The following is a 27,770-nucleotide window of genomic DNA, read 5'->3' on the forward strand; positions in this document are numbered from 1 at the left end:
GAAGCCTGCACAGTGCCCAGCAGCCAGACTGCACAAGGCTGTAATGGCAAAACACAGCATCCAACCCTCTGTGAGCTTAATAAACATCTCCCCTCACCCCTCCTCTTTATGAAGTGTAGATGGGGGCTCAGTGTTGGCTTCCACCCTCCAACTGATGTGTATGTACCTGGTGAAGGGGAAAAGGAAAAGAAAGCCTGAGACGTGCAGCTGCCCCAGGGTCTGTCCCTGTGGGGCGGGCATGGAGCAGGGCAGTGGTGCCTGCTGCTGCTGCCCAGCACAGGACACCAGCATTGGTTTGAGAGGTGGAACATTTCAGAGAGGCTCTTTCTCTGCTGGCTGCCGGTCCCCACAGCCTGCACATCCCTGCAGAGTCACGCTGGCCTAATTATGTCTTGAGGCAAACACAAGTTATTTACTGAGAGCGCAGGGTTCTGCCGTGGGCACCGCAGTGCGCTCAGAGCCCGGTGGCCGGTGGGCACTGCCCCCAGGAGTGGTGGGCATCCATCCCGTGCCAGGAGGGCTCTCCCGCCCCGGCCTTGGGGTCTGCAGACTCAGGCAGGGCTGCATTGGCCCCTTTCAGCAGCAGCGCTGGGCGCCGTGCTCGTGGGTGGGTGGGAGGGTGAGCTGCCAGCTCAGATCTATAATCTGTAGCAGCTTGTAAGAGGCACCCCCTCTCCCTGCCCTCCAGGAGCTAAAAACAGTCTGAAGGTCCCTCTTCCCCCGGGAAGGAGGCATGTGGCATCCACTTGCATGGCGCAGAGTGGCTGAGGCTTTTATCTGCCCTGAGGTGCTGCCGTGCTGTGCCCTCGTGGCGCACACAGCCCTGGCTGCTGCAGAGGCCATTGAGCCCCTCATGGACACTCAGCAGGGCTGCAGACGCCCCTGAACCCCTCATGGCACACACAGCAGGGCTGCAGAGGCCCCTGAACCCCTCATGGCACACTCAGCAGGGCTGCAGAGGCCCCTGAATCCCAGCCCTGTGCCCTGCATCTCCTGGAGATGATGAAGACGAAGCTGTTCCACTTTGCTTTGGGATCCATTGGATCCATTCACAGTTCTGTTTCCTTCCTAATCTAATCAGATGAAAATTCAAACTGAGTGCTAATCACAGAGCACAAAGAGGAAAGACTACATTAAAAAGAAAAACAACCCTCATCACCTTTGTCTTCAGTAAAGTTTAAGTCATTTTGAACCACTGGCAGAGGAGCTGAGGCTGCTTGCAGCATCCCTCATTGCCAGCGTGAGCCCTGGCAGCCCAGCCCAGGCTGCAAAGCAGCACCGAGCACAAGGAAACCGGAGATGAAACAGAGCGCGGTCATTGGCTCCTGGCATTGTCCTGAAGATGTTGGTCAACATTTTAGTTTAGCTAAATGGCCACTATACTACAGAAATACAGAAAGGTTTTGTTTTGACATAATCATGATCTGGGGAGGAGAACATTGGAAAAAACACATTAACCCTTTCCACACTGTACTTCTGCAGAATCCTGAGAGTAGGGCAGGGATGGCTGCAACCTGCCAGAGGTTGCAACCTCCGGATATCGGAGACATCTTCAGAATTACAGTCTTGGTCTCTAGGATTTGTAGTGCTCTTATGTTGAAAACAGAGCTGAAATACAGCAGAGTTTGTAAGGAAAGTGGTCTTGGGCCTTAACTGCCCCTCCTGCTCTCCTTAGGCAATCCATCAGTATGTGCGTGCGAGCAGGCAGTCCCGAGATAGGAATTCAGCTGATAAAGGGAATGCAAATTGCAGGTACCGAGATGGTGCCTGGCCTCCCTTGCCGAGGCCGGTGCCCAGCGGGGCAGGAAGGGGCCCCTCGGGCCCCTCTGGCTGTGCTGGGCTCGGTCCCGCTGGGCTGGGGTCGCATACGGACCCTGCCCGCAGGGAGAGGGGCTGGCCGTGCTCAGCACCGCTTGTGCCCCCTTGCCCGGGCACCAGCGCCCTGCCGGCCAGCCGGGAGCTGGGGGCGCTGGCAGTGCTGGAGCTCCGGTGCTCAGAGCACCAGAAAGCGCTCAGAGGGTCAGCCTGGCCCCGCTGGCGCTGTCCCGGTGCCCTGGTGCCAGGGGCGGGCCGGGGCGAGCATCCCCCGAACGCGACAGGAGCGAGCGCACCGGGGGCAGGCAGCCGGGGACAGGCGGCAGGCCCATGCTAGCCCACACAGTGTGCCAGGCCCGTGCCAACCCGCACAGGGTGCCAAGGCTGCCCTCAGCACACCGCGGCCGAGCCGCTCCCGCAGCAGGCCCATGCCAGCCCGCACAGTATGCCAGGCCCGTGCCAACCCGCACAGGGTGCCAGGGCTGCTGCCCTGTGCCCTCGGCACACTGCGGCCGAGCTGTAGGCCCATGCCAGCCCGCACAGTGTGCCAGGCCCGTGCCAGCCCACACAGGGTGCCAGGGCTGCTGCCCCCTGCCCTCGGCACACCGCGGCCGAGCTGCGGGAGCTGCAGGCCCGGGCTTGAGCCGCTCCGAGCGCGGCCGCGGCCCCGCAGCCGGAGCCGAACAGGTTGGGCGGCTCCGGGCCGTGGGAGGAATAATCGCTCGGGGTTGATTCAGCGAGCCGAGGCGGCCAAACCGGGCGGGGATGGCACCGCGGAGCCAGCCGTGCCACCGCCGGGTACCCCCGGCCAGCGGGGCCGTCTGAAGGGCTTTTCCAGAGCCGCGGCGGGGCGGCCTGCAGGTGTGCGGCGTGTAAACGGGGTGTGTGGAGTCTGTGCGAGGTGTGCGGCGTGTGCGCGGGGTGTGTGGAGTCTGTGCGAGGTGTGTGGAGTGTGTGCGAGGTGTGCGGTGTGCAGGTGTGCGGTGTGCAGGTGTGCACGGGGTGTGTGGAGTGTGCAGCGTGCAGGTGTGTGAGGGGTGTGCCCGGGGTGTGCGCGGGTGTGCGGGGTGTGAGGGGTGTGCGGGGTGTGTGGCATGCAGGTGTGCGGCGTGCAGGTGTGCGGTGTGCAGGTGTGCAGGTGTGCAGGTGTGCGGTGTGTAGGTGTGTGGTGTGCAGGTGTGCGCGGGGTGTGCGGGGTGTGTGGCGTGCAGGTGTGCGGTGTGCAGGTGTGCAGGTGTGCGGTGTGTAGGTGTGCGGTGTGCAGGTGTGCGCGGGGTGTGTGGAGTGTGTGGCGTGCAGGTGTGCAGGCGTGCCCGGGGTGTGCCAGGAGCGCCGCCGCAGCCGGAGCCCCGCACCGCCGGTCGGGGCTGACGCTTATCTCGGACTCTCATCTCCCGAGCTGCGGATATTCCCGTGCCGTGCCAGTCCTGCTGCGCGCAGCGGGAGCGCTGCAGCCTGCCCTGCGCCCCGCTGCCCCGGCCCGGCTCCGGGAGCCCCTGCCCGGCCAGCAGCCCCTGGGCTCCGGCGCTGAGCCCCGGCCGCGGCCCGGAGCCGTCCCCTCGCTCCAGCTGACTCAGGGGTGACTCATTTGGAGCCGGGCTGCGGGCGCAGCGAGTGCGCTCCAGATTGGCTGGGAGCGCAGCTCTGGATGTAGGTGGCTGCGTTACACGCTCCGGCAGCGCAGCTCTGCTCCGCGCTCCCTCCTCCTCGCCCTCCGTCAGGATCGCTGCCTGAGCCCGGGCTCTGCTTCTCGCGGCAGGGGCGTCTCGGGCGGCTCCGGTGGATGCGGGCTGCGGACGGCCCCGGCCCCGCTCCTGAAGGGGCTCTGCGCTGAAGATGGATGACTTGGCTCTCCTTGACCTGTTGGAGTGTCCCGTGTGCTTTGAGAAGCTCGACGCCTCGGCAAAGGTGCTGCCGTGCCAGCACACGTTCTGCAAGCCCTGCCTGCAGAGGATCCTGAAATCGCAGAAGGAGCTGCGGTGCCCCGAGTGCAGGACCCTCGTCCTGGGCAGCATTGAGCAGCTGCCCTCCAACCTGCTCCTCATTCGCCTCCTGGATGGAGTCCGGTGCGGACAGAACGCCGGCAGGTTTGGCTCGGTGCAGAGGTCGGGGGTCCTGTCGTCCCCCGCCTCCATCAGGAGGGTCCCCAGGGGGCTGCAGCTGCACCAGCACCGGCTGGCCACCAATCCCCGGATCCACATGGAGGGGGTAAGGAGGCTCTTACTTCTTTCTTCTGCCCATGAGCATAGAAAGGTTCCTGCTGCGTGCCCAGAGCCAGGAACCTCCTCTGTCAGGAGCACTGCAGAGTGCTGAAGTGAGACTGAGTGGTTTGTGTGCAGATTTGGCTGCGTTTTCAGTGTGATATTTGACTGTTTCCAGCTCACTACAGCAGAAACTGACTTGCAGGCTGAGACAAAGCCAGCCTGCCCCTCTTACAGAAACTTCGCAGCAGCTCTTTTCTCCCAGAGTTTTCAGATGTTTCCTGGCTTTTGGGGGCATTTCAGGTGCTTGGACTTTCAGGCAGTACACTGCTTTTGACTGATAGCAATTAAGTGAGTAATTGCAGAGCCATAGCTGTTAGTGGTGGAGAAGGTATTCCCATAGCTGCACCTCAGTTTTCCTGCGCTGGAAAAGAAGGGGGGGTGCCCAATGCAGCTGCTGCTGTTCTGTCCAGAGTTCTTGGAAGTTCACTAGTTAAGGATTTTAAATTTGACTCACTTATGACTGTACCTAGGGATGATTTACTAGGCTAATTTTAAAATTCTACGTTCTATCCATCATTTTCTTTAACAATACAAAAGCTTTTCTTGAATAATGAGGACCGGATATTAGACCTGTTAAAAGAGCTTGGCTCAGTTGGAATTTAGGGAAGAGACTTGTGGCTTCACCTTTCCCACATTATATTCCTGTATTTCCATTTCTCTCACCTCAGCTGCTCTGTACACTGCCTCTAAAGCCTTTTAATAGCACTCAGCAGCTTGGCTGAAAGGGCTGCTGCGCCCCAGAGCCTGCTCAGAGCTCTGGAGGTCAGGCAGACACAGCACAGGTGTGGTGCCCATGGAGCCATGCAGTGCTGCTGTGTCCTGTGGGTGTGAGCTGGCACGTGTGTGCCAGGGAATCTCTGTGGTGTTGGTGAGGGATCTGATGGATCTCACACCAAACCAGGCATCCCTTGGGAGCTCCTGTCCCTGGTATTCCCTCTGTGCAGCCTGAGCCCGGGGCACCATCCCAGGAGCACAGCCTGGCCCAGCACAGCCAGGGCCAGGGGCAGAATGGAGCAGGTCCTTGGGCTGGGGGCTCCCTCCACAGGGCCCTGCTCGGGGTCTCACCCTTGCTGGGAGCCCCCAGCCCTCCAGGAGCTGCAGGAGCTGCTGGGGGACAAGCCCTCGTGCAGGGGACAAACCATCCAACAGTGACAGCTTTCAGTCACTGCTACCCCGGGCAGCATACCAGCTGACAAGGAGAAGGTTGTAGATTTTCCAACTGGACTCTCCTGGCCCTGGATAAAAGAGCACAAACACACTTGTCTGGCATTCTTCTCTCTCACTCATTTCACATTTCTTGAACTGGTTCTCAGGACAGGTAGGAACTTGCTGCTGGTATAAAATGGCAACATCCATCCATCCATAGCTCCCAAAAGCTTTTAAGACGAACTTAAGACCAAACTCCTTGGAATCAGCAGAGCCCTGAGCACTGGGGGAGCTGTGGCTGGCTCCCTGGCACTGGGACAGCCCTCTGATCTCCTGTGCCTCTCTGGGAAGGGATATAAAACACATTACACCAAAATACTCTTAGACTTAATTAGGTACTTAATTATAAAACACTTTGGAATCCTCTGCTGCAAGGTGAAGAATGCAAGGTATTAGTCACATTTTGGCTTTAGTGGTTTTAAGTACCTGCATTCAGGACCAGACATTGCTTTGGGTACTCCAGTGGGATGTTAATGGATTGGGAGCCTCCCCTGAGCTGGCACTCGGTGACAGCAGCACGTCACCCAGCACAGCAAGGACACGTTTGAAAGATGAGACAGTGCTGGGGGTGACTTGTCACCACCCTACCCATGGATGCCTGAGTTCCAGGGTCACCTGAAGGAATCTGGGTAAGCAGAGAGCTGCAGATCCTGTGAACTCAGAGCAGATTCTTTCTGCCAAGAATCACAGTGAGAGCAGCGCTGCTCGCCCCACCACCAAGCTCTCCCTGGGTACTGGAACTGCAGTGTCCATGTGCTGCTGCAGCAGAGGTCACAGCTCCCCAGACCAGCCTGCCCCAGCCTGCAAGGGCTGCTGATCACCCCAGTGCTGCCCAGCACCCTGTGCTGCACAGCAAACACAACTGGCGTGCCTCACACCGCTCTGCAGCCAGAGCCACCACCCAGCAGCATGGGGCCAGCCTTTGGTTTCACCAAGGCAGCTCTATAAATAAACTTCCTTTACTCCCTGGAGCTGAGAACATCGCGAGTTTGATCAAAGTTTCTCTCTCAGGAGGGAGGTTTCCTTGCCAGCTCTTTGCTCTTCATGCTCATCCATGAAGGCAAAAAATAAACTCAATCCCTCATCAGCCAGTGAGCCAAGAGCTCATCTCCCGAGCAGGAGGAGCCAGCAGGCCCCCACGGAGCTGCTGGGTTAGCACAAGCACGGCCCTGCTTTGCGGGCAGCAATTTCCCAGAGCCAGCTGTTAAAAAACAGGGAATTTTCTAATTGCAGCCTATCCCAAGGGATTTATTTGCTGGCATTTAAATCCCTTTTGAACGCACTTCCTACGAGCAGAGCAGCCGTGGTGTGGGCACGTGCTGGCTGTGTGCACGTGGAGCCATCCGTGTGTGCCACGGCCCTGAGCCTTGAGCCCTGCTCTGCCCCTGCTGCTCCTGGCCAGGCCTTCAGATCTCCAACAGCACTGCAGGGAGGACTTCGGATTTTCCGAATCTCCACATAAGAAACTGTCTGGAATTTAAGAATAAAGGGACTTGCTGGGAGGTGTATGCGTAAATGAGCCACGCTGGAGCCTTTGAGGAGCCGCCCCTGGCATGTGCCAGGTGTGGTCACAGCCTGTGCTGAGCTCCTCCTCAGCTGGCTGCAGCCCCAGCCCAGCTGGTGAGCAAGCAGAGCGTGTGCTGAGGTGTGCAGGAGCCTCCCACGCCTCTTCAGGGGGCAGGGTGACCCCGCTGCACCCTGCAAACCCATCCAGGCGCTGACAGCTGCTGGGGTGCTGAACCTGGTCATGCAGCAAACATGGGACACTGAGCCAGAGGAAAAAGTTCCCCGTGTGACAGCTTGCCTCAGGAAAACACGGACCACGCAGATTTAACTGTGACTTGGGCTATTTTCTCTTTGCATGAACTGAGTGCTCAACACCCCCTTCCAGCATTTCATGGGAGATAGACAGATAACACCTCTATTGGGATAAAAATACTCTGCACTCCAACGTCCCACCTTCACACGGACGTCTATAGATAGTGCCTGCGTCTTGGTATTTTCTTCTCCTCCAGAGTCATCTCCAGCTCCTTTCTGCCTTTGACAGACAGGGCTTGGATTGCTGGAGCTTCTCATTCAAAGCAAACTCCATGTTTGCACCTGGCAGAGGCAAGCGAGTTCCCTGGCCCCCTCACTGAGCCAAGCCCCTTCCCACCCTCCCAAACCCCAGCAGTTCCTGTGCAGTCCCAGCAGTGACCCCAAACCTGTGTCCCATCCCCTGGGCTGGCCAGGCGCTCTGGGGATGTCACACACCCACGGGTGCTGCCTCAGGCTCTGCCTGACGTGGCGCTGCTGGCTCCTTCCTCCCAGAGCATCCTCACAGCTGCTGGGGTGGTGGGGTAGTGCCACAGAGCCCCCCAGCTGGGCACAGGGATGCTTCATTTGGCTGCACAGTTCTGGGCACAGAGAGGCTTCATTTGGCTGCACAGTTCTGGGCACAGAGATGGGCACAGAGAGGCTTCATTTGGCTGCACAGCTCTGTGTGGCCTGACAGCCTTTCTGGAGGAAGGATTTGTCCCAGGTCTCCTCCAGTGCCATGTCCCATCTGGGTTTGTCTCATTCCAGCAGAACAAGGAGCTGCTCCCACAGTGCTGGTGGCACCTTGTGCCAGGCTTTGGTGTGTTTCCTCCCTCTGCATGTAGTTCCAGCACTTTTATCTACTACCAAGAGAATGAGGTCAGTGTAGGCCGATGGACACTGCACACCCCAGAAGCTGAGTGAGCACCAGAGCCAGCGCAGGGCTGGTGGTACCCTGGTGGTACCCCTGGCTCTGGAAACCCAAAGACCTCCACAGCCAGCAGCAGGAGCCAGTTTCCCTGGTTTTACAAAATTAGGTACCAAGCTGCAAACACATAAAAGTGTTTTAATTTGTTTCCAAGGCAATGAGTCAGGCTCAGATGGCGAGTCAGGAATAGCACAGCAGGGCTCCTCTGCAGCTCACCTGCACAGTGCTGGGGTCAGCCAGGAGCCCCTGGTCTGAGCCACCCCTCTCACACCCTGCTGCTCGCTGGCCACTGTCCTGTGTCCCTGGGCTGGTCCCCGGCCTGAGTTTGGGTTTTCCCTCTGGAGGGAGGGTGGGGAGGAGGCACCGTGCCGTGAGCTCTGCAGGGCTGGGGGCAGCAGTGTCCCCACTGAGGGACAGGACAGCTGTCCCTGCTGCCAGCACTGGCCTGCAGAGTGGCCAGGCCCGGTGCCCACTGGCAGAGGTGCCCGCGGTGCCCAGGGCTGGCACTGCTGGCTGAGCAGCCACATCAGGGGTGCCTTTCCCAGCACAAGAGGGCACAGAAGCAGCAGGGAGAGGGCTCGGGAGCAGCAGCAGCAGGGAGCAGGATGCAGGTTTCCTCCTGCACCACAAACAGCCTCGTCTGAGCAGTGCTGCTGAGGCAGAGCATCGTGACTGGGCACGCCGAGGGCTGACACAGTTTGTTGTGTGCAGCTCACACCCATGACACGCAGCCCAACCACTGCCCGGGCCTGCTGACAGCAGCAGGGCTCATCTGATCCTGCAGCAGCCAGCCAGGGGCCTGCGAGGGTTCCCTGCACCCTCTGCAGCCCCAGCACGTGGGACCCAGCTGTGCACATCCCCGCCACGTCCCTGTGTCCTGTCCCTGCTGTCCCTGCTGTCCCTGCGCCTGCAGCTCTGCCCTCACCCAAGCCAAGCCACTCTCAGCTCCTGCTCCTGCTCACCTGGGTGTCCCCATGGCTCACCCGGGCCAGGGCAGCCTGTGTCCCCTCCTGGGCAGCCCTGGGGCATCCCCAGCACAGGGCCAGGCGTTCCCCTGGGGGCTGGTGCCAGCAGCGCTGCCTCAGCCTCTCTCATCCTCCCCATCACAGAAGATGCTCTGTGTTCTCCTTAATCATTTCCCCCCATTTCCCATGGCACCTTTGCATTCCAGAGCCAGGCCACGTTCAGTGGTGACCTGGCCTCGATGCTGTGAGTGGGCACAGGGGGTAGGAGCTGCCAGTCGCTCTGCCACTGCCCCAGCCACAGTGCAGATGGAGCAGCACAAAAGCTGCTGAATCCACTCAATTCCCATCCCCAGCATCTCCCCATGATGGCCAGCTGGCTCAGGAGCAGGTGGCCATCAGCATGGGCCATGGCCAGGGCTGGCCTCTCATTTGGGCAGGCCCAGGGGGGAGTGGGGCAGCTCCAGGGCTGACGTGAGCAGGAGGGACTGGCTCTGTTCTCCTGGTGCACAGTCTACGTGCGCTTGGAACACAGGAACAGTCCTCCTCAGGGAAGAAATAATGCAGAAACCACCCAACTCTCTGAATCCTCAGAATGTAATTATGTGAAGAGATTGAAATGACAAGTTCACTTTTGAAGGTTTTGTTCTCTGTGACAAGGCTGAAGTTATCTCCTCTGCCGAAATGCAGAAAAACAGAATTGTAATGGCAATTAATTTACATTCAAATAGCTCTTTTCATCCACCTGGATCCTGCAGAGCCCTGAACGGTGCTAGCTGAGCTCACGAGCAGGTGATGGGGCTCATTCATGCCATGGAGACACGGGCAGTGTGGCAGGATGTTGGAGGCAGCTCTCAGGAGTCCGGGTGGATGGAGATGCCCTTGATCAGCTCCATAGAAAGGCAGTGTGTGCACATCCTTTGGTGTCAGTGGGGTGTAACAGCCAGCTCCAGTGCTCAGTGTCAGTCATAGGGGCAGGGGCTGTGCCCTCAGGTCTGTGCTGATCATCACAACCCCATACTAGCCCTACTCCTAGTGATCTCCATCTGAACCCCATTGCCCATTCCATTTTCCTTAGCAGACCTCAACTAGGCCTGCTCTTCCTATCAGCCATGTCGAGCTTAGCAGTGTACTCCATCCTATGGTCAGGCTGAGCTTCCCATTCAAAACACGCCCTGATTGGGGCGCTATGGGGGGTAGCTCAAACAATCTCCTATGAGCTCACCCTAGCTTCTATCCTCCTCTCCGTCGTCCTCCTCAGTGCTAACTGCTGGCCAGTGGAAACACTGGCTGTCCCAGGGGGAGACCTTCCCCCTGCCCAGAGCTGTCCTGCACAGAGACCCTCCCCGTGGGCAGCTCCCCCTGCCCAAAGGATCTGCACAGAGACCCTCCCCATGGGCAGCTCCCATGACACCCAGAGCTGTCCTGCACAGGGACCCTCCCCATGGGCAGCTCCCCCTGCCCCGTCCCTGCACAGAGACCCTCCCTATGGGCAGCTCCCATGACACCCAGAGCTGTCCTGCACAGAGACCCTCCCCGTGGGCAGCTCCCCCTGCCCCGTCCCTGCACAGACACCCTCCCTATGGGCAGCTCCCGTGGCACCCAGACTGGGATCAGTCCCTTGGGATTCACTGGGGACAGGCACAGGGGCAGCTGCCCCCGGGCATTCCCTGCAGGGCATTGGAAAGTCACAGCTGGCAAACAGCAGTGCAAGCCCCTCTGGGCCATTCCTCTGGGCGATTCATGAGTGCCCTGCTGCCAGGGCTGAGGAGTTGTTTCAGCCCATCTCAGACAATCGCAGGGTGCGTTTCTCTGCTAGGAGGAGATGCCCCACATTGCTTCCTCACACACATATACGTATTTTTAATCTTTGTTTGGTGCAGAGGGAGACTCAAAGGCATTGGATGGCTGCCCAGCAAAGCTGATGCCAAATGCCAAAAATAGTGAAAAAAATAAAATCTTTTCTCCCTTATTGGCCTCAAATCCATTGAGAATGGGGAACAAGGAGATGAAGTGCATCTGCCATGACCATCCCTGCTGGCAGAGGACCAAGGAGAGAGAAGCATTTCCCCCAGAGATGGTGCTGATGGAAGGGGGTTCTGCTCCACTCCTGGCATTCCCTGCTGCCCTCTCTCCCCAGGGCTCTTCCCCCCACGCTCTCTCCAGGCACCCCAAGGCAAGGAGCACCTGGGGCTTGGCTGCTCTGAGAGCCTGAAGTAGCTCCTGGGTCTCACTCAGGCATGATGGAGGGGAAAACAGAGGGGAGAAGCAGGAAAAATGAGGCAGCATTGGAAAAGTAACAGGCACCCCCAAAATAGGTTTCTTTGCTGCAGTTTCTCTCTCTCTGCTGGGCAGCCATGCTGTACACAAACCTGCAGCACCTTCAGCTGAGTTTTCACAAAGTGAAAACTCCCAGAGTTTTCTCTCAGGGCTGCCAGACACATGCCAAGCCTGCACGAGGGACCGGACCCTGTGTGCAGTCCTGGGCTGAGCATTTTGCTGGCTCTGCCGCCCTGCTAAAATGAAATGCTGCTTTGGGCTAAGGAGAAGCAGCTGGCCGTGCTAACGGAGAAGGCTCCTGCAGAGCAGAGCAGAGCAGAGCAGAGCAGAGCAGAGCAGAGCAGAGCAGAGCAGAGCAGAGCAGAGCAGAGCAGAGCAGAGCAGAGCAGGTCCTGCTCCCCTGTCCCCTGCCAGGGACAGCTCTGGCCTGGACAGCCTCTGGCCTCAGCCACCTCAGGCGCTCCTTGGCTTTATCACAGGTTAATTAGCACACCAGTTTCTGCCTTTGCAATTAGCCTACTTTAAATAAAGCACAACAGATTCCTTGCAGAGGATCTGGGACAGCCGGAGTGGGCAGGAGCCAGCCCCAGCTGAGAGAGGCCCAGCTCAGCAGCCAGGAGGGAGATGCTGGCCTGGGGATGCCCACCCGGGGGCTCTGCTGGCCCACCCCAGCCCCAGCACCGTGGCTGTCACTGCAGGGGGAAGTTGTTCTTTCCTACACCCCACAAACACGTTAAAAAACAAGGACTCTGCGCTCCTCCTGAAATCTTCAGCTTGTAGCTTTATTTTGTGACAGGGCACATTAGTTGCTCCCTTTGGGTAGGTAAAGGCTTAGTTTGTGTCCTAAATAAGATGGGAAATTGGTGGGATATTTTTGACTCAGTATCTGAGAAACCAAACGGAGTTTGTTTTAAAAAAAATTGAAGTATCAAAACCTACAGACTTTGGAAAAAGCTGACTTGGGTTGGGAGATTTGAAAAGCCAGAAAAGTGTGAGGAAAGGGTTAAAGAGGAGGGGAAGAGCTGAAGGTTGTGAATGTGGTTAGAGGAAGAAAGAGCCCATTCATCCAACCGTGCATTCCTGCAAGTGGAGGAATATGTTCAGCCAGAGCTAACACACAGACACACCTGTCCTGTCCCACCTGGCTTTGGGTATTTGTCCCAGTCTGCCCTGCTCTCTCATCCCTTTGCCTGCTGAAGAAAGAATATTCCAGACTCTCAGCCCTCTGTTGCTTGCTCCCTGTTCCCAGTCAGCAACAGGTATGCATTTCATTTCAGAGTTTCTCTTCTTTGCAATGCATTTCCATAACTCGTTCATGCTGCCTTTAATGTTTTGCTGTATCCTGCCATTCCCTCACATCCCAGATGTTGCTGCTCCTCCTTCCCAAGCCCTGTTCTTGCCCTCTGTGGAGGTCCCATTTGTGTTCTGGTTGCTCCTGAGGCAGCCCCAGCCCTGTGCTCCTCGTGCCAGTGCTCCCAGTGGGGTTATGGAGGAGAGCTGCTGTCCCCAGCCTGTTCCCCTCAAGGCAAACTCACCTGCCCAGGTGTCTGTTGGTCCCGGTGGGGTTTTGGAGGAGAGCTGCTGTCCCCAGGCTGTTCTCCTCCTGCCATCCTCACCTGCCCAGGTGTGTGTTTGCAGGGAGTCCCCGTGGTCTCACAGAGGTCCCTGCTGTTCTGATGGAGAGCAGGCCTGACCCAAGCCTCCCTTCCCCGTTTCCTTTCTCCCAGAGATGTGCTGTTGGTGTCGCTGAGCCAAGCACATGTGTTTACTCTGAGCACAAATTAGGAGGGAGAATGACTTAATTAGAACTAAACATTAAACTAATTGCTTCCCCTTTCAAAGACTTTGAAGTAAAAGTGGTACATGAAATTTTTCTCTTCTTGGTTCCTTTTCCCTAGCAGGCATCAGGGTTTGGGGATGCTGGAAGATGCCCTCTTTCCAAAACTTAACTATTTCTATAGGCAATTTGATCTTTTCTACACTTCTGGGAACTAATGTTGAGATTCTTGTTTGTACCTTCCTGACCTCTGAGTAGTGGCTGGGAGAGAGGGAGCCCTGCAGGAATCCTGCCTGAGTCTGGTCACAGACAGGGGTGGATTTGGGGAAATGCACAGAAAAGACAAGAAATCAGGGATGTGTCACTGGTACAGAAGTGACCTGTGAGATGGCTGGGAGGGGGTGACCATGGCTTGGAGAAGCTGCAGGCACTGTCCTCACCATGCCCCAGCACCTGGCAGCCTCCAAAGACAGGAGAAGGACAATCCAGACCTGCAGAGCCCCGTGAGGAAGAGCTGAGCAGCCTCTTGTCCCTGGGCACTGGCACCTCAGCCTGCAGCTGCCCGAGGCTCCAGAGCTGGGGACAACCCCAGCTCCCAGCTTGTCAGAGCAGAGATCACAGTGTGCCCCAGCTGAGAGGGCAGGATGGAGGCCAGCTTTTGGGCTAGCCCCTAAAGTGGGGGGCTCACATTTGGGTTAGCCCCTAAAGTGGGGGGCTCACATTTGGGTTAGCCCCTGAGGTGGGGGACTCACATTTGGGTTAGCCCCTGAGGTGGGGACTCAGCTTTTGGGTATCCCCTAAGGTGGGGGCTCAGAATTTGGGGTATCCCCTAAGGTGGGGGCTCAGAATTTGGGGTATCCCCTAAGGTGGAGGCTCAGAATTTGGGGTATCCCCTAAGGTGGGGGCTGCAGGGAGGCACAGCCCCACGCAGGGCTCAGGGACAGGCATGTCTCAGCACAGCAGCTCTCTTAGAGCAACCTGGTCATTTCATTTGGGTCACAGTCAAGGTCACAGCTTCTCTTCTGTGTTTGCCGTGTCTCTTCTATGTCACATTACTCTGCAGCAATGACACCATGAACCCACCCCTTCCCAAACCCAGGATAAGGCTGAGTTAAACCCACAGTCACACATGTTACAGCAGGGATGGAGCCAGGGGAGCACAGAACCTGCACTCACCTCGCTCTGCTGCCTTCTCCTGGCAGGTGACAGCCACCAGCTGGGCTGGATGATGGCTGTGACCTCCAGTCCTTCTGAAATAGAAATACCTGGGCCATTAAAATAGATACTGTGCTGCAGGAGCCCTTACAGCAGGCAATAAGATCCCATGGGAAGAGCAGTTTAAGGCCTTAACTGTTTCTTAATATTCTTAAACAAGTTCAGCCTGCTTTTCATCTTGATACAAACTTAGCATAAGTATTTGGGAGCTTGTCTTCATTAGTAAAACCCATCAAGGAAGGATGTGGGTAGTTAATCCTAATAAATGCATGCTTGAGCCTTAGACCTCTGCCTTTTTTTCTCACTAATTACGAATGCTCTTGGGGAGCTCTGTCTGTGTGGGATGAATGTCAGGGGCTGTTTCTGGTCCCCAGGTGCCACGGGCCAGGGCTCTGTACTCGTACCGCGGGCACAACCCGGGCGAGCTGCGCTTCAACAAGGGCGACACCATCGCGCTGCTGCGCCAGCTGGACGACAACTGGTACCTGGGCGAGCTGAACGGCGCCAGCGGCGTCTTCCCGGCCAGCTCCGTGCAGGTCATCAAGCAGCTGCCCCTGCCGCGCCCCCTCTACGGCCTGGAGCTGCGGGGCCGGGACAAGGCGGGCGGCAAGGACATCCTCGCCTTCCCCAAGGTACCGCCCGCGCACCGGGACGCGGCACCGCCGGGCTCTGCGGCTCCCTGGAGCCCTCTCTGAGGGCCCCCGGCCCCCAGGCACTGCAGCTCCCCGGCCCTGCCATCCCCCAGGGCACGCGGGGTGGCACGGCTCGGACAGGGACAGTGGCCCCGGATGGTGCCGGCCGTGCGCTCGGGGCCGCGGCTCCAGAGACCTTCCAGCCTCCCCTCCCTGGCAGAATTTTCCTTCCAGCCCTCCCCTCCCTGGCAGAACTCTGTCAGCACTGGTCTAGACATTAATTGTGTTGTGCACTTCAGCTTGAGATGCAGGGTGTACATGGCACCGGCACCAGTTCCTAGAAATAAAATTAATACTTGCAATGCCCATAATTACAGCAAGCTCTGCTTTGTGGCTGTTTTATAGGAGGACGCAAGCAAAACATCTTATTTGGAGTTCTAATATATTTTTTTAATGTCTTTTCATTTAATGAAATCATGCTAGCTTCAGTAATGACTTATTCAAGTCTGGCATTGAGAGACACAAGTTAGTTAAGGGACACATACAGCCACCAAGGAATTAGAAATTAATTCTAGAGAAGGCAAAGGTAGGGCTACTGTGGGAAACACGAGGCTCTCCTGGCTCTGACATGCAGTTTGTGCCCCATTTTATCATGTCTTCTGGGACTTAGGCAGAAAAACATTTCCAGTTTGCTCACACACAGAAATGACAGGATGGCCATGGCACATGTGGACCTACACACACACTGTGGGCTTTAAGCCTTATTTTGGAGAGGGGAAATGAGAAACCAACCCGTATTGTAAAATATCAACATCTGAGAGCCACCTGTACCTCCCCTGCATGGTCTCCCTGTCCATCCCAGGCACTGAGCACATTGCCTGCCACAAGCGGGTGAGAATCTCAAGTTTTGCAATTCATTCATGTCAGCAGTAAATCATGATTAATTCCTCTGGCACCCATGGCGGTGAAAGGGCTGTCACCACATGCCCTTTGCTACCAACACCCTGATCAGCAGTTTCCAAGAAGTACTGTGTGAGCGCTGCCCGTATGCAAACTCAGGGCCTGCCTCTTCCTCATCAACCCCAGCCCTTGACAAGCCGGGAGTTTTTCAATGGAGGCAGCACCAAGCCATGAATGTTCAAGCTGGCAGAGGTGGAACGGCGTGGATGCAATCCTGCTGGGAATGCCACCATCAGTGAGGGCCACTGAGCCCGTGCCATCCCCTCAGCTGCAAGATGCACCCATGTGTGCCAGCACAGACAGGGAAAGGGCGACAAGTTCAAACACCAAACATCCCTTCTAATTCAGAGTTAGAGTTATTAAGTACAGCTCTCCCAGCACCTCTGCCAGCCAAAGCTCTGGACAAGGAGTGTGTTATCCTTAGTCACCCCTTCTCTTAGCACAAGTTTTAAAAACCAGTTTTAATTTTGCTGTCAGCTTTGAATTGAGAATTTCACACCCAGAGTTTGTCAGTGACACCAGCTGAGAGAAATGACAGACCCCAAGGTTTTAAAGGTAACCTGGTAAAGGTAACCTGGTAAAGGTAACGTCACCGGAGCCCCGGCTGCCAGCGGGAGAGGAGCAGAGCATTGCGGGCCGTGCTGGGCATTGGGGGCAGTGGTGGGCACTGGGGGCAGTGCTTGGCACCGGGAGCAGTGCTGGCCGTAATCCCCGAACCCCCGTGCCGCTGTTGTCTCTTGCAGCCCGGCACGGCCCAGCAGCTCCTGCAGGCCACCAAGGGCCACTGGTCGCCGCCGCCCCGGGCCGCGTCCCTGCGCCCGGCCAAGGCCCCTGCGGAGCCGGCGGCGCTGCCCAAGGCGCCCGAGGCGCGCAGGAAGAGCCTGCGGCAGTTCTCGCTCACCACGGCCCTCAACACGCTGAACCGCATGGTGCACGCCGAGCGCCCCGCGCTGCACATCAGCCCCCCCGTGCTCATCAGCTCCAGCAACCCCAGCGTGCCCACCCAGAGCTGCGAGAGCGCCGAGCTGCCCTGCGGCACCCCGCTCCAGGTAAGGCAGCGCGGCCGAGCCCGGGCAGAGCCGGGGCACGGGGAGCCGGGGCTGAGCTGGGCACCCAGACTGACCCTCTGGAATCCAGCTGAGCCTGGGCACGGGGAGCCGGGGCTGAGCCTGGGCACGGGGAGCCGGGGCTGAGCTGGGCACCCAGACTGACCCTCTGGAATTCAGCCACTCCAGTCTCATTCCTTCTTCTCGCTCTGACTGAAGATCTGAGCACAGAATCTTCACAGATATCTGATATGGGAGAGAAAGGGGTTTTACATTTATATGACATCTTTCATAGTGAAGGTTGCTCCCACCTTTTTAGAGCAGTCACCCAGCCCCTGGCAGTCCGTGTCCAGGCAGGAACACCTGGTGGGCACCTTGCCCTGAGCACCAGCCTGCAGAGAGCTGGGATCTGATATCCTGGGTTACAGAGGGGAAATGGAACCCTACAGGAGTTCCTTAATTCAACTGGAACTGTATCCTGTCTCACACCCCAAAAGGATCTCACCCAAAAGTCTCAGTGTGAACCACTGCCAATAGCAGAAATGAGAGAGGGGCCATGTTATGGTTTGGCCTTGCAGAGTTGGAAATCTCTTGTTTCCAGTCAGCAGCGCTGCTCCCAGAGGTTTGCAGGGACCCTGCTGTTTCTGGGGCTGCACAGGATGCAGCTTTCCTTTTCCATCCCTGGGTTTGGGCTGCAGTGACTGAGCTGCAGTGCTGAGATCCCTTCCCCAGCCCAGGTGGGCGCTGCCAGGGTGGCCGGGAGCCGAGGGAGAGGGGCTGCACCCCAGCACAGCCAGCAGCAGCTGGGCAAGGCCGGGCACAGGGGCTGTGCCAGCTGCAGGGCTCCCGCCGCAGGACCCGCCTGCCTGGCACTGCCGGCACCAGCAGCAGGTCGGGCTCCTCTCGGCCCATAAAAGGGAATTCCCAGCGCTGCCCCAGCTCCTCCCCCGGCTCCCGCTTCCCCTCGGCTGCCAAGCTCAGCTGGAGCCAGAACCGGTCTGCAGGGCTGCGGCGGCCGTGCCTGTGCATGTGCCTCTTGTGCAAGCGGCCGTGGGGCGAGGGCAGCGGGGCACCCACGCCCTGCTCTCCCCGCTGGAATCTCCTCCCAGCACAGCCCAGAGCTGATTCCCTGCGCTGGCAGTGCCGGGTGTGACCCAGAGCTCTGCTGTGCCCGGAGCTTGGGGAGGGAGCTGATGGACCCACAGCTGATGGACCCACAGCTGCCCCCATCTCTGACCCAGAGCTGATTCCCTGCGCTGGCAGTGCCGGGTGTGACCCAGAGCTCTGCTGTGCCCTGAGCTCAGGAAAGGAGCTGATGGAGCCACAGCTGATGGAGCCACAGCTGCCTCCTGCACACCCGGCTTTCCTGAGTGACAAATGTGGAGCTGGCAGTGCCCAGGGCCCAGAGCCCCGTGCTGGGATGGGCAGGGCTCCCCTCCCCACCAGGAGAGTCCCAGCAGGGCCTTGCCTGTGTCAGCAGTGCCGGGGTCACATTGGTGACACGCTAGAAAGGTAGATGGAGCAAGAGAGGGATTTCAGAAGAGGCAGGGAATTAAACCCTTTGTACTTACAAGGCCTTGCAAGGTACTCGTGGGAGATCAGCAAAAGTGAGTGCTGAAATCAGTTATACGTGACTTGAAAATATTTCTCCCAATCTTTTTTCCCGCCTGTGTGTTGCAAATGCAAAGGCAGCTTTGAGGGTGCTCTAAGTGATGGCTGCTCCTGGACACAGGGGAACACAGAGATTGAAAGCATGGAGCTTTCCACACAGAATGGGACATTTCAACACAGTTCCATCAGGAAAACCAGCAAAAGGCTGTCATTTTTTTCCAATGCAGAAAAAAACAAACTCCAAATATCCAAATTTCAAGCATTTTGATTATGGTAATTAATAAAACAGGATTATAATTTCCAGTCAACTTTATGAGCACCTGGTCCAATCTTGCCTGGACTAGAAAATGAGGAATGCAGAGAAGGTTTGAAGCTGACCTGCTACTCCAGGTCCGAGACAGAGGCTGGAGTTGCTGGGGTGTTTTAATTAATTTAATTTACTGGAGAGCACCAGGGCGGGTGAGTCACTTTTCTTTTTCCCTAGGTCCCTGCCAAGCCAGTGCTCCCGCACCGCCTTACAGACATGACCACTAGAAATTAGATTTGAAAGGAACATGAGATTAAAGCCCCAGCTTGCATCATTAAGGTCCTGTGGCGGCTGCCGGAGAGCGCAGCTGCCGCCTCATCCGAGCGCGGCGCGTTCCGCTGCCCGGAGCTGCCCGGGGAGCCGCTGCCGCCGCCTCGGCTCGGAGCTCGGAGCTCGGAGCTCGGAGCTCGGAGCTCGGAGCTCGGAGCTCGGAGCTCGGTCCCGGACAGGGCCGCGGTGCTGCCGCCCCGGCTCGGAGCTCCGTCCTGGACAGGGGCCATGGTGCTGCCGCTGCTGCTGCCCCGGCTCGGAGCTCGGAGCTCGGTCCCGGACGGGGGACACGATGCTGCTGCCCGGGCTCGGAGCTCCGTCCCGGACAGGGCCGCGGTGCTGCCGCTGCCACCAGGGCCCAGGGCACAGCAGGGCACTGCCAGGCCCCGCCGCGGTGTGGCCTTGAGAGAGGGCAGGGCTGGTCCGGACGGGAAGGAGCCGCTGCTGGCGCTGCTCAGCCCGGGGATGCTTTGAGCTGCTGGAGGGACAGCCCGGGAGAAGAGACAGAAGGGACAGAAGGGACAGAAGGGACAGCCCTGCAGGAGAGACAGATCGGCAGGAGGGACAGAAGGACAGCCCGACACAAGGGACAGAAGGGACATCACCATCAGCCCAGCGGGGAGATGAGGAGGGACAGGGAGAGGGACCCGCCCAGCGCTGCTCGTGGCCTCAGGGGCACAGCAGGGACAAGGAGCGACCCTCAGGCACAGCTCAACGCACAGTTATCCCAGAACTGGGGCTGCAATTCCTCCTGGAACACCAGAGACCCTGAGAGAGCCCGGAGGGGACACTGTGGTGGCCGGTACCCCTCTGCAGGTGCAAAATGACAGCGGGGAAAGGACCAGGTGGGGATCCATCGCAGGCTCTCATGATCCTGGAGGTCTTTTCCGGCCTAAACAATTCCATGATTCTGAGTCTTCCTCTTGCTGCCTGGTCCTTTTCTAAGTCAAATGCTCCAGACTCTTCCATTTCCTGAAATGTCTCTGGTGGTTTTTGAAGGGTGGGTGAAGCCAGTCAAGTGTTACTGCTCCTCCAGGGGCTGAAAGAAGCTGATAACCAGATAAACACTTTGTGTTCTCTGTTTCCTTTCTCCCACAGGTCTACCCCGCGCCAGGAGCACTGGGGCCCCCGGCAGCCATCGTGACCCTTCCCCACCTGCAGCACCACGGGCCAGCCTATCTGTACGTAGGGGAACTGGGGTATTTTGGGGTATTTGGGTGCCATTTGCTGTGGCCTCAGCAGGAGCCTGCTCCGGCCAGGCAGGAGGTGCAGACAGCCCGGGGCACAGCTGGGATCCAGGGGCAGATCCACGAGGGAATGGCCCTGGCTGCTCTAAGCCAGGGTGGCAGAGACACCACAGCTGAGTGCATCTTCCTGCCTCACTGCAGGTTCCGTGGAGAAACAGTTCTGCCTGCTTGCCGACAATACATTTTAATTTAAGTGTAAAGAAACTGATTACTCCTTAAATTAGTTATTTATCTAGTCATTTATCCTGAAACCTTCATGGCCACTGGTGTTTTGAACAATCCAATTTCTGAAAACTTTCACAGAGTTAAAATTTGCAGATAACACTCTATGATGATTACATCAAGGTAAGAGTCACCACCCTGGCATTTAGTAAAGCATCTGAAATAACAGCAGCATCACAACACGCTGTTTACACAGCACTCAGCACCCCTGGTGCAGGCCAGGTCATGGGAATGCTGGTGCACCCACAGCTCAGTGCTGTGCTGGGACCCACACACAGCACCATCAGTCAGCCAGGACTCCAGCACACAATAATCCAAGGGACAAGAGAACTCCCAAGACCTTAAAACAATTTGCAGAAGGATGGTGTGAGAGCGTGGCACCAGCTGCCTGGTGTGCACAGGGGCAGAGTCAGAGCAGCCCTGCAGGGCCTCCCCTCCAGGTGACTCTGACAGCCTGGGCAGCTCCTGGGCACACCCAGCGCCCACCTGGGCTGTGCCAGCCCCATGGAGCTGCCCCTCACACACTGCCCCAGCAGGGCACGCCCTCAGATGCTTGTGCTGAACTGCAGGGAGAGAGAAAGAAACCCTCTGAGAGTCCTGGGGCAGCCCTGACTATCCCAACACCCCATCCATCGTTTGTTTTGTAAATAACACCTGATACTTGTGGTGTTGGGCTGCAACTCATTGATTCTTGGAGCAGATCACATTCCCTTTGAAAAAAACAACAGTGCATTCAAATGTGTTACACTGGAGACAAATTCAAGTTCTTTAAGGATCAGATAGGGAAAAGTTTTGAAAAATGCACCGTTTTCTTTTGCTGCTGTTTTGCTGTGTGCTCACACGTGGGTCAGAGGGAAGAATGAAGCTTCAGCTCCTGGTCCCAATCCCAGAATCACAACAGAGAGGTCTAGGGGGGATTTCAGACCAATTTCTAGTCTGATTTCCTCACTGCCCTGGAGTGGGGCCATGTACCTCCTCCTACCTCCTGCTCTGTCCATTCTCAGTGGCCTCCAGTGGCTGCCGCCGCTGTCCCTGTGCTCCAGGCAAGGAGGAGGAGGCACGGAGGAAGGGAAGATGGAAGGCAGGGCAGGACTGGTGCTCTTCCCTGGGCCTCCAACACCTCCTGGTGATGCTCCAGGCAAGCAGATCCAAGGCCTCTGGTTTCAAAGGCAGAACTGCCTGATGCTATCTTGAACACGGCACCATAACTGTGCTCTTTCAAGAGCTTTGCCTTAGGACAGGTACTTGTCAGGCCCTGATCCGTGTTTCTGATGGAGCACTCGCTGTGTGAGGTGCAGAGCAGCAGTTTCCTCCTCCCCAGCACTTGTCACCCTGGGCTGGCACTTCTGGGAGAGAAACTGTCCTCATGAGCTGCTTTGTTCTGCATTCCTGCTGGCTCTTCTGTTATCCACGTCCCCTTTGGCCTGAGGTGACAGGCGCTTTCCTCCCTGCGAGTTCTCTCCACAAACGCTCGATGCAGCCCTGGCTGAAGGGCTCCGAGCACAGCCAGGAACATCCTCCCCAGCCCGGTTAAACCGCGGGGCTCCGGGGTGCTCCGAGCACAGCCAGGAACATCCTCCCCAGCCCGGTTAAACTGTGGAGCTCCGGGATGCTCCGAGCACAGCCAGGAACATCCTCCCCAGCCCGGTTAAACCGCGGGGCTCTGGGATGCTCCGAGCACAGCCAGGAACATCCTCCCCAGCCCGGTTAAACCGCGGGGCTCCGGGGTGCTGCAGCCGCCCTGCCGGGCCGCTCTCCCTCCCCTCACAGCCTCTCTCCCCAGGTGCGTGGCTCTGCACTCGTACGCGGCGCACGGACCGGACGAGCTGGAGCTGCAGAAGGGAGAAGGGGTCCGTGTGTTCGGCAAGGAGCAGGACGGGTGGCTGCGGGGCATGTCCCTGGTCACCGGCAGGGTCGGCCTCTTCCCCAGCAACTACGTCAGCCCCCTCTTCAGGTCTGGCACTTCTTAGGTGAAAATAAACGGGCAGAGGGAAGCGGGTAACAGAGAACTTGGGGTCTTCTTGTTTCCACGGAGAGCCCATGGCAATGCATCCCCCAGTTCTGACAAGGGACCCCCCCCCCCCCCCAGAACTGAGCAGGGCCAGGGGTCCCTGGCCAGGTGGGATGGCACCCGGCAGCCCTCGCCCTTCTTTTCCAACAGGAAATCCAGTCTCACCGACTCGAAGATGCCTTCCCTGTACACCTCCTGGACGCTGTCCACGTCCTCGCTGTCCTCGCAGGGCAGCGTGTCCGAGGGCGGCCCGCGGCAGAGCCGAGCCCTGCGGCCGCTGCTGCTGCCCGTGCCCATCCCGTGCCCCGGCCGGGCCCCGGCCCCGCTGCGCCGCGGCCGCGGCAGCGCCAGGAGGAGTGAGTGAGGGGGAACAGGGACACATCCCCCGGGAGTGAGTGAGGGGGCTCAGGGGGGACAAGGGGACTCCCCCAGGAGCGAGTGAGTGAGGGGGGGCGGGGGGAAACAGTGTCACATTCTCCAGGAGGAGTGAGCGAGTGAGTGAGTGGGCTCAGGGGGGAGCAGGGGACACATCCCCCAGAGCACACCAGTGCTGCGGTTCATGGTCCCTCAGCCCCGCCTGGCCCCGACTCTGGGGAATTCGGGAATTCCAGGGGTGTGACTCAGCATGGAGAAATTCCTGCAAAGCTTTGTGCAGAGCTCGGTGGTTACGTTCTTTACAAGGAGGCCGCAAGGTTTATCTTCATCCCATACGCACTGTTTTGTAATACACTTCCCGAGTATTTGGGGAGCCGTGTGCGTGTTCCCAGCTCCGGCAGCAGAGCAGCTCCCGCAGGCAGCAGTGCCCTGGCAGGGGCCGCTGTCAGAGCTTTTACACCCGAAAGGGGTCCCGGGGCACAGGGGCGGGCACGGGGCGATCCCTGGAGGCTGCGGCCCCACAGGATGCTGTGAGCGGGGCTGTCGGTGCGGGGCTGGTTACAACTGCTGCTCTCTCTGCACGTTCTGGGTTCCTGACTAAACGCCTTTCCGCGGTCCTTGCTCCGCAGACGGATCCCTGCAGAGGCCGGGCCAGGCGGGGACCCCCGTGCAGATCACCGGCTCCCTCCGGCGCCCCTCGGCTGCGGGGCGAGCTCAGCACTTCCAGCTGTACCCGCACGGCGTCCCCGGCACGGACGAGACAGCGAGGCCAAACCCCCCCTATGAGGCTGCCCCGGCGCTGCTGGTCAGGGGAGGCGAGAGCCGAAGCCCCTCGGTGTGCAGCTCGGTGATCCTGGACGCCAAAGAGCCCTCGGTGAAGAGCGAGGCCGCTCCAAAGCCGCCGGCGTCAGCCCCGCCGTCCATCCTGGTGAAACCAGAAACGTCCCGCAACAGCGCCGAGAAGGTACAGAACCCTCCCTGCCCCAGAGCATCCCCCCGGAACCGCAGCGGCTGCCCAAACCAGCCAGGGCCAAATCCCCGAGGGCTTTGCTCCATCCTCACCAATTTCTTCCGATAGAAATCAGGGGGGATTGACACACGCCTTAGGAAATCGGGGTTTGGTGCTGCTGTTCAGATTAGGCCCTGAGGAAAGGCAGGGCGCTGCAGGCGCTCTGTCCCTGTCACCCAGCTCAGTCACAAGCAAATCTCGAGACTTTTCTGAGGTCATAAATTGAGCAAAAATCTGTGAGTTTGGGAGCAGCGCCACAGAACTGCTGTCAGGCAGAGCTTTGCAGAACTCCCCCATCTCCCTCATGTCACTCGGGCTGAGCCATTTGGAATGGGAATTTCTTTCCCGTTTGGCAGCCAGAGATAAATTTCATAAAGCTTCCCTCTCCCATAGTACCCAGAGCCGTGCCCAAATCGTTCCACATGCCCTCAAAAGCCCAGCCAGCCTCAGGGCTCCCGGGCAGCTCAGCATCAGCACCAGCATCAGCTGAGGGAGCCCGCCGGCCTGCCAGGGCAGGAGGGGCCGCAGCTCCGGGCGCTGCGCTGCCTCCCGCTCCCAGAGCAGCTCTCCTGGGCCTGCGGGGCTGCCGGCACCGCTGCGCTGCTCCCCGGGGCTCTCTGCCGCCAAAGCATCACCCTGGGCCGCTCTGCTGAGCCCCGGCCGGCCCCCGAGCATCCCCCGGTTCTGCAGAGCAGGGCAGGGCAGGGCAGGGCGGGCTCTGCAGGGCCCACCTGACTCTGGCCCCTTCTCGCTGCAGCAAGTGAAGACGGTGAGGTTCCAGAACCACAGCCCGCCGCCGCCCAAGCGGCACAGCCTGCAGCCCTCGCCGAGGCTGGCCCGCAGCAGGACAGAGCCCGGCCCCGAGGCGCTCCTGCCCGAGCCCCGCCTGGGCCCCGAGCTGCTGGTGCTGTACTCGCCGCGCCTGGGCTCCAGCCCGCTGCACCCGCGCCGGGCGCTTCACCCCAAGGCGCTGTCGCTGGACCTCTCGGGGCAGCTGACCTTCCCCATCAAGAAGAGCTACAGCAGCATCTCGGCAAACTGAGCGGGGAACGCCGCCTGCCTGCCTGCCTTCCTCCCCGCTCCCGCTCCTCTCCCTCGGCGCCCGGCCCCGCACCCTGCCCCAGCTCCCCGGGCACGGCCCGCTGCTCCCGCACCGCCGGCGCCTCGGGGGCTGGGGCGCCTCGGAGGGACCCCGCAACCCAGGGCTGCCCGAGCACGGGGAGAGGTGCCCGAGCCCCAGGGCTCCCGGCACCGCGGCCCGAGCACAGGGACAGGGGCCCGGCTCCGCGGCCCCCGCAGCACCGACGCTCCCCAGGTCGCAGCACCGGAGCAGCGGCAGGGCGGGAAGCGTGCAGGTATCGGAGGGAGTTACACTTGCTTTGGTCTCCTCAGGGCTGCAGAAAGCCCACAGAGATCAAGCGCCGGCTCGTTACCTGCCGGCCTCAGGATAAAGAAACCATAAATCAGAATCAGTCAGCTGCCGGCTGATGGTTCATGCTGCCTTTGAGGGGAGGGGGTCGCTCAGATTTTTTGTTAAGGTGGTTGCTTGCTTGCTTTTCTCATTGGTTTTAGCCCAGGAATTTTAACACATAAGCCTAAAAGGTGATTTGGAAGGCAAAGAGCCAACGGAAGGGGCTTTGCCATCACTGCAGTCACCCAGGCCCCGCAGTGAGGGCACTGAATCTCCCTTCTCCTCAATGCTTGTTTTCCTCTGGTCACCTGTCAGCTACCTCTTGCCCCTGAGCTCCTTCCAGCCCTTCCCACCACCCGCCCACTCAGATGTGGCTGTTGTAAATATCTCAAGTGGGATTCATGGGTTTCAGATGCATGAAACACTGTCTATGTAACAGAGGGCAGAACTCGGAGCTCACCCTGCCCCAGACCCCCTCTGCCCCAGCAGCCCCAGCTCTGGTTTGCAGCTCACCCCAGCCCAAGCGTTCTCCTGCGAATCCCAGGAGGCCAGCAGAGCTCTGCTGGCTCCAGCTGTGCCCGTGCTCTGCCAATCTGCACAGCAGAGTTTGGTTTCCACGCTTAGTTTCCATTGCTGGTTTATCCATGGGCAGTTCCCAGCCCCGCTGCAGGCACCGGCCGCCCCCTCCTGACAGGAGGAGCTGTGCTCCCTCCAAACCTGCCCTGAACTCCCATCCTCGGTTCCCTGCCTACAAACCCGGGGAAGGAACTCCACTGGTCAAGGGAGACTCCTCAGAGAAGGACATTTTTCCTAAAACCACACAAAGGGAATGGATAAGACAATTCACTGTGCCGCAGCCCCTGGACCTTCCCTCTTGCAGGCTTCCTGCGTGTGGAGCAGGAAAGTCGGGTCTGCCTGCGGGGATTTTCAGTGGCACAGCGACCTCCAAGGCGCAGAGCTGCTCTCACTCTGTGCCCTCTGCCAGCATTCCTGCAGAAACACCCGACAAGCTGAAAGCATGCGCTGTGCCCTGGTGTGAAAGGTGGCAGCAGCTGCAAAATGAGGGTGAGTCCAGCTCAGCCATGGCACCTCAGACAGCTGAATGCCTCGGGGAGACATGCTGGCCCTGTGCTCAGGACTCCTGACATCCTTCTAGAGCTGGGCCAGAAAGCAGCTGGCTCTGAGACACATCCCCACATCCCAGCACAGCCAGAAATGAACACAATTGCACTAACCCATCAGCCCCTCTCTCCTTCTGAGAGCTAAGAATGCAAGCACTGGCTCCAAACGTTTTAGTTGGAAACACCAGAGCAGCCTGGGACTGTGTAAAATCTCTCATTTATCATTCTTAGGAGGTTTATTCACTGCCCAACAGTCATTGCAGTTAAATTTGTGAAATGAGTGTTTGAAGTGTAATCACAGCTGAAGATTTCTCAGGTTGTTACAAACTTCAGCATCTGTCCCATTTAAAAAGCAACACTTCCAAACATTCGCGAGATCAGTGTTTAAAACCCCAAACTGTCCGTGGAGCCCATGGGAGCTCCCCAGGCTGATCCCTCTGCACGTGTTCCCAGTGGGAAGCGCTGATGGACCCGAGACTGCCTGGGGAGGGCTGCAGGGGGAATGGAGGGGGAAAATGATCCATCCACACCAAAGTTACAGCCAGAACAGAGCCTACGGGCACGAGGGGTCAACAAAAATTCCCTAATCCTTCACATGACCAAGCAGGGACTTCCATTGCCTACTTTCCGCATCCAGCCCAGGGAATGCTTCAATGAAATGTTACAGCCAGGTCACCACCAGTGAGAAATCATAAATTACTATTTTTACATTACATATCTTAGAAACAGTAGGATGTATAACATTTGCTTAGTTGGTGATGGATAGGAAGAACAAATAATGCTTAGTTCATTGTTCAGAGACACTTGTACAAATTCAGGGATGCTGAATATTTTTTCCATGAAGTGAAGTTCATTTTTTAAAAAGGTTTTTTCAATTTAAGGTACTATTTGGGAGAAAAGTCAATAAACAAGAAGATATTAGTTTCCTGTTTTGTATTAATCCTCAGGCTATTTATTTTGTATTTCTGTAAAAAAAAAAAGCAATGGTTTAAAGACATTTTAAGTTTTCGGAAGTTTATTCATCTAAGTTTATAGCACTAATGCTTAGCTCTGTAGCTTGTAGATAATTAAATTAACTGGGGCCAAATGGATTACAGCCCCTCATGCACTGCAAGCACTGGGGGGTGCACTGGGGAAAATGAGGCTCAGGAAAGATTTGGCACCCACCGTGTGATACACCAGCCTGTGGGAGCTGCTGTGGCACCATTAAAACTTTTTGCATGAAAGCATGTTTATTTTCCCTTTCTTATTTCAGGGTTTGCCTGTTGGGGACAGATGGCAAGGGGAGGGTGAGAGGGTCACTG

The 27,770-nt window shown here is 58.0% G+C and overlaps 1 protein-coding gene across 1 annotated transcript; it reads left to right on the top strand.

The window, feature by feature from the left end:
• Positions 1 to 3,335: 3,335 nt before the first annotated feature.
• On the top strand, positions 3,336 to 27,692 carry SH3RF2 (SH3 domain containing ring finger 2). Its single transcript, XM_063169119.1, has 8 exons — positions 3,336 to 4,023; positions 14,619 to 14,876; positions 16,580 to 16,885; positions 20,169 to 20,251; positions 22,323 to 22,493; positions 22,701 to 22,906; positions 23,555 to 23,889; positions 24,692 to 27,692. The coding sequence occupies exons 1-8, from the start codon at positions 3,652 to 3,654 to the stop codon at positions 24,974 to 24,976; spliced, it is 2,016 nt and encodes a 671-aa protein (XP_063025189.1). The 5' UTR covers positions 3,336 to 3,651; the 3' UTR covers positions 24,977 to 27,692.
• Positions 27,693 to 27,770: the final 78 nt, after the last annotated feature.

This window comes from Melospiza melodia, chromosome 14, assembly GCF_035770615.1.
Source record: "Melospiza melodia melodia isolate bMelMel2 chromosome 14, bMelMel2.pri, whole genome shotgun sequence".
Lineage (NCBI taxonomy): Eukaryota > Metazoa > Chordata > Aves > Passeriformes > Passerellidae > Melospiza > Melospiza melodia.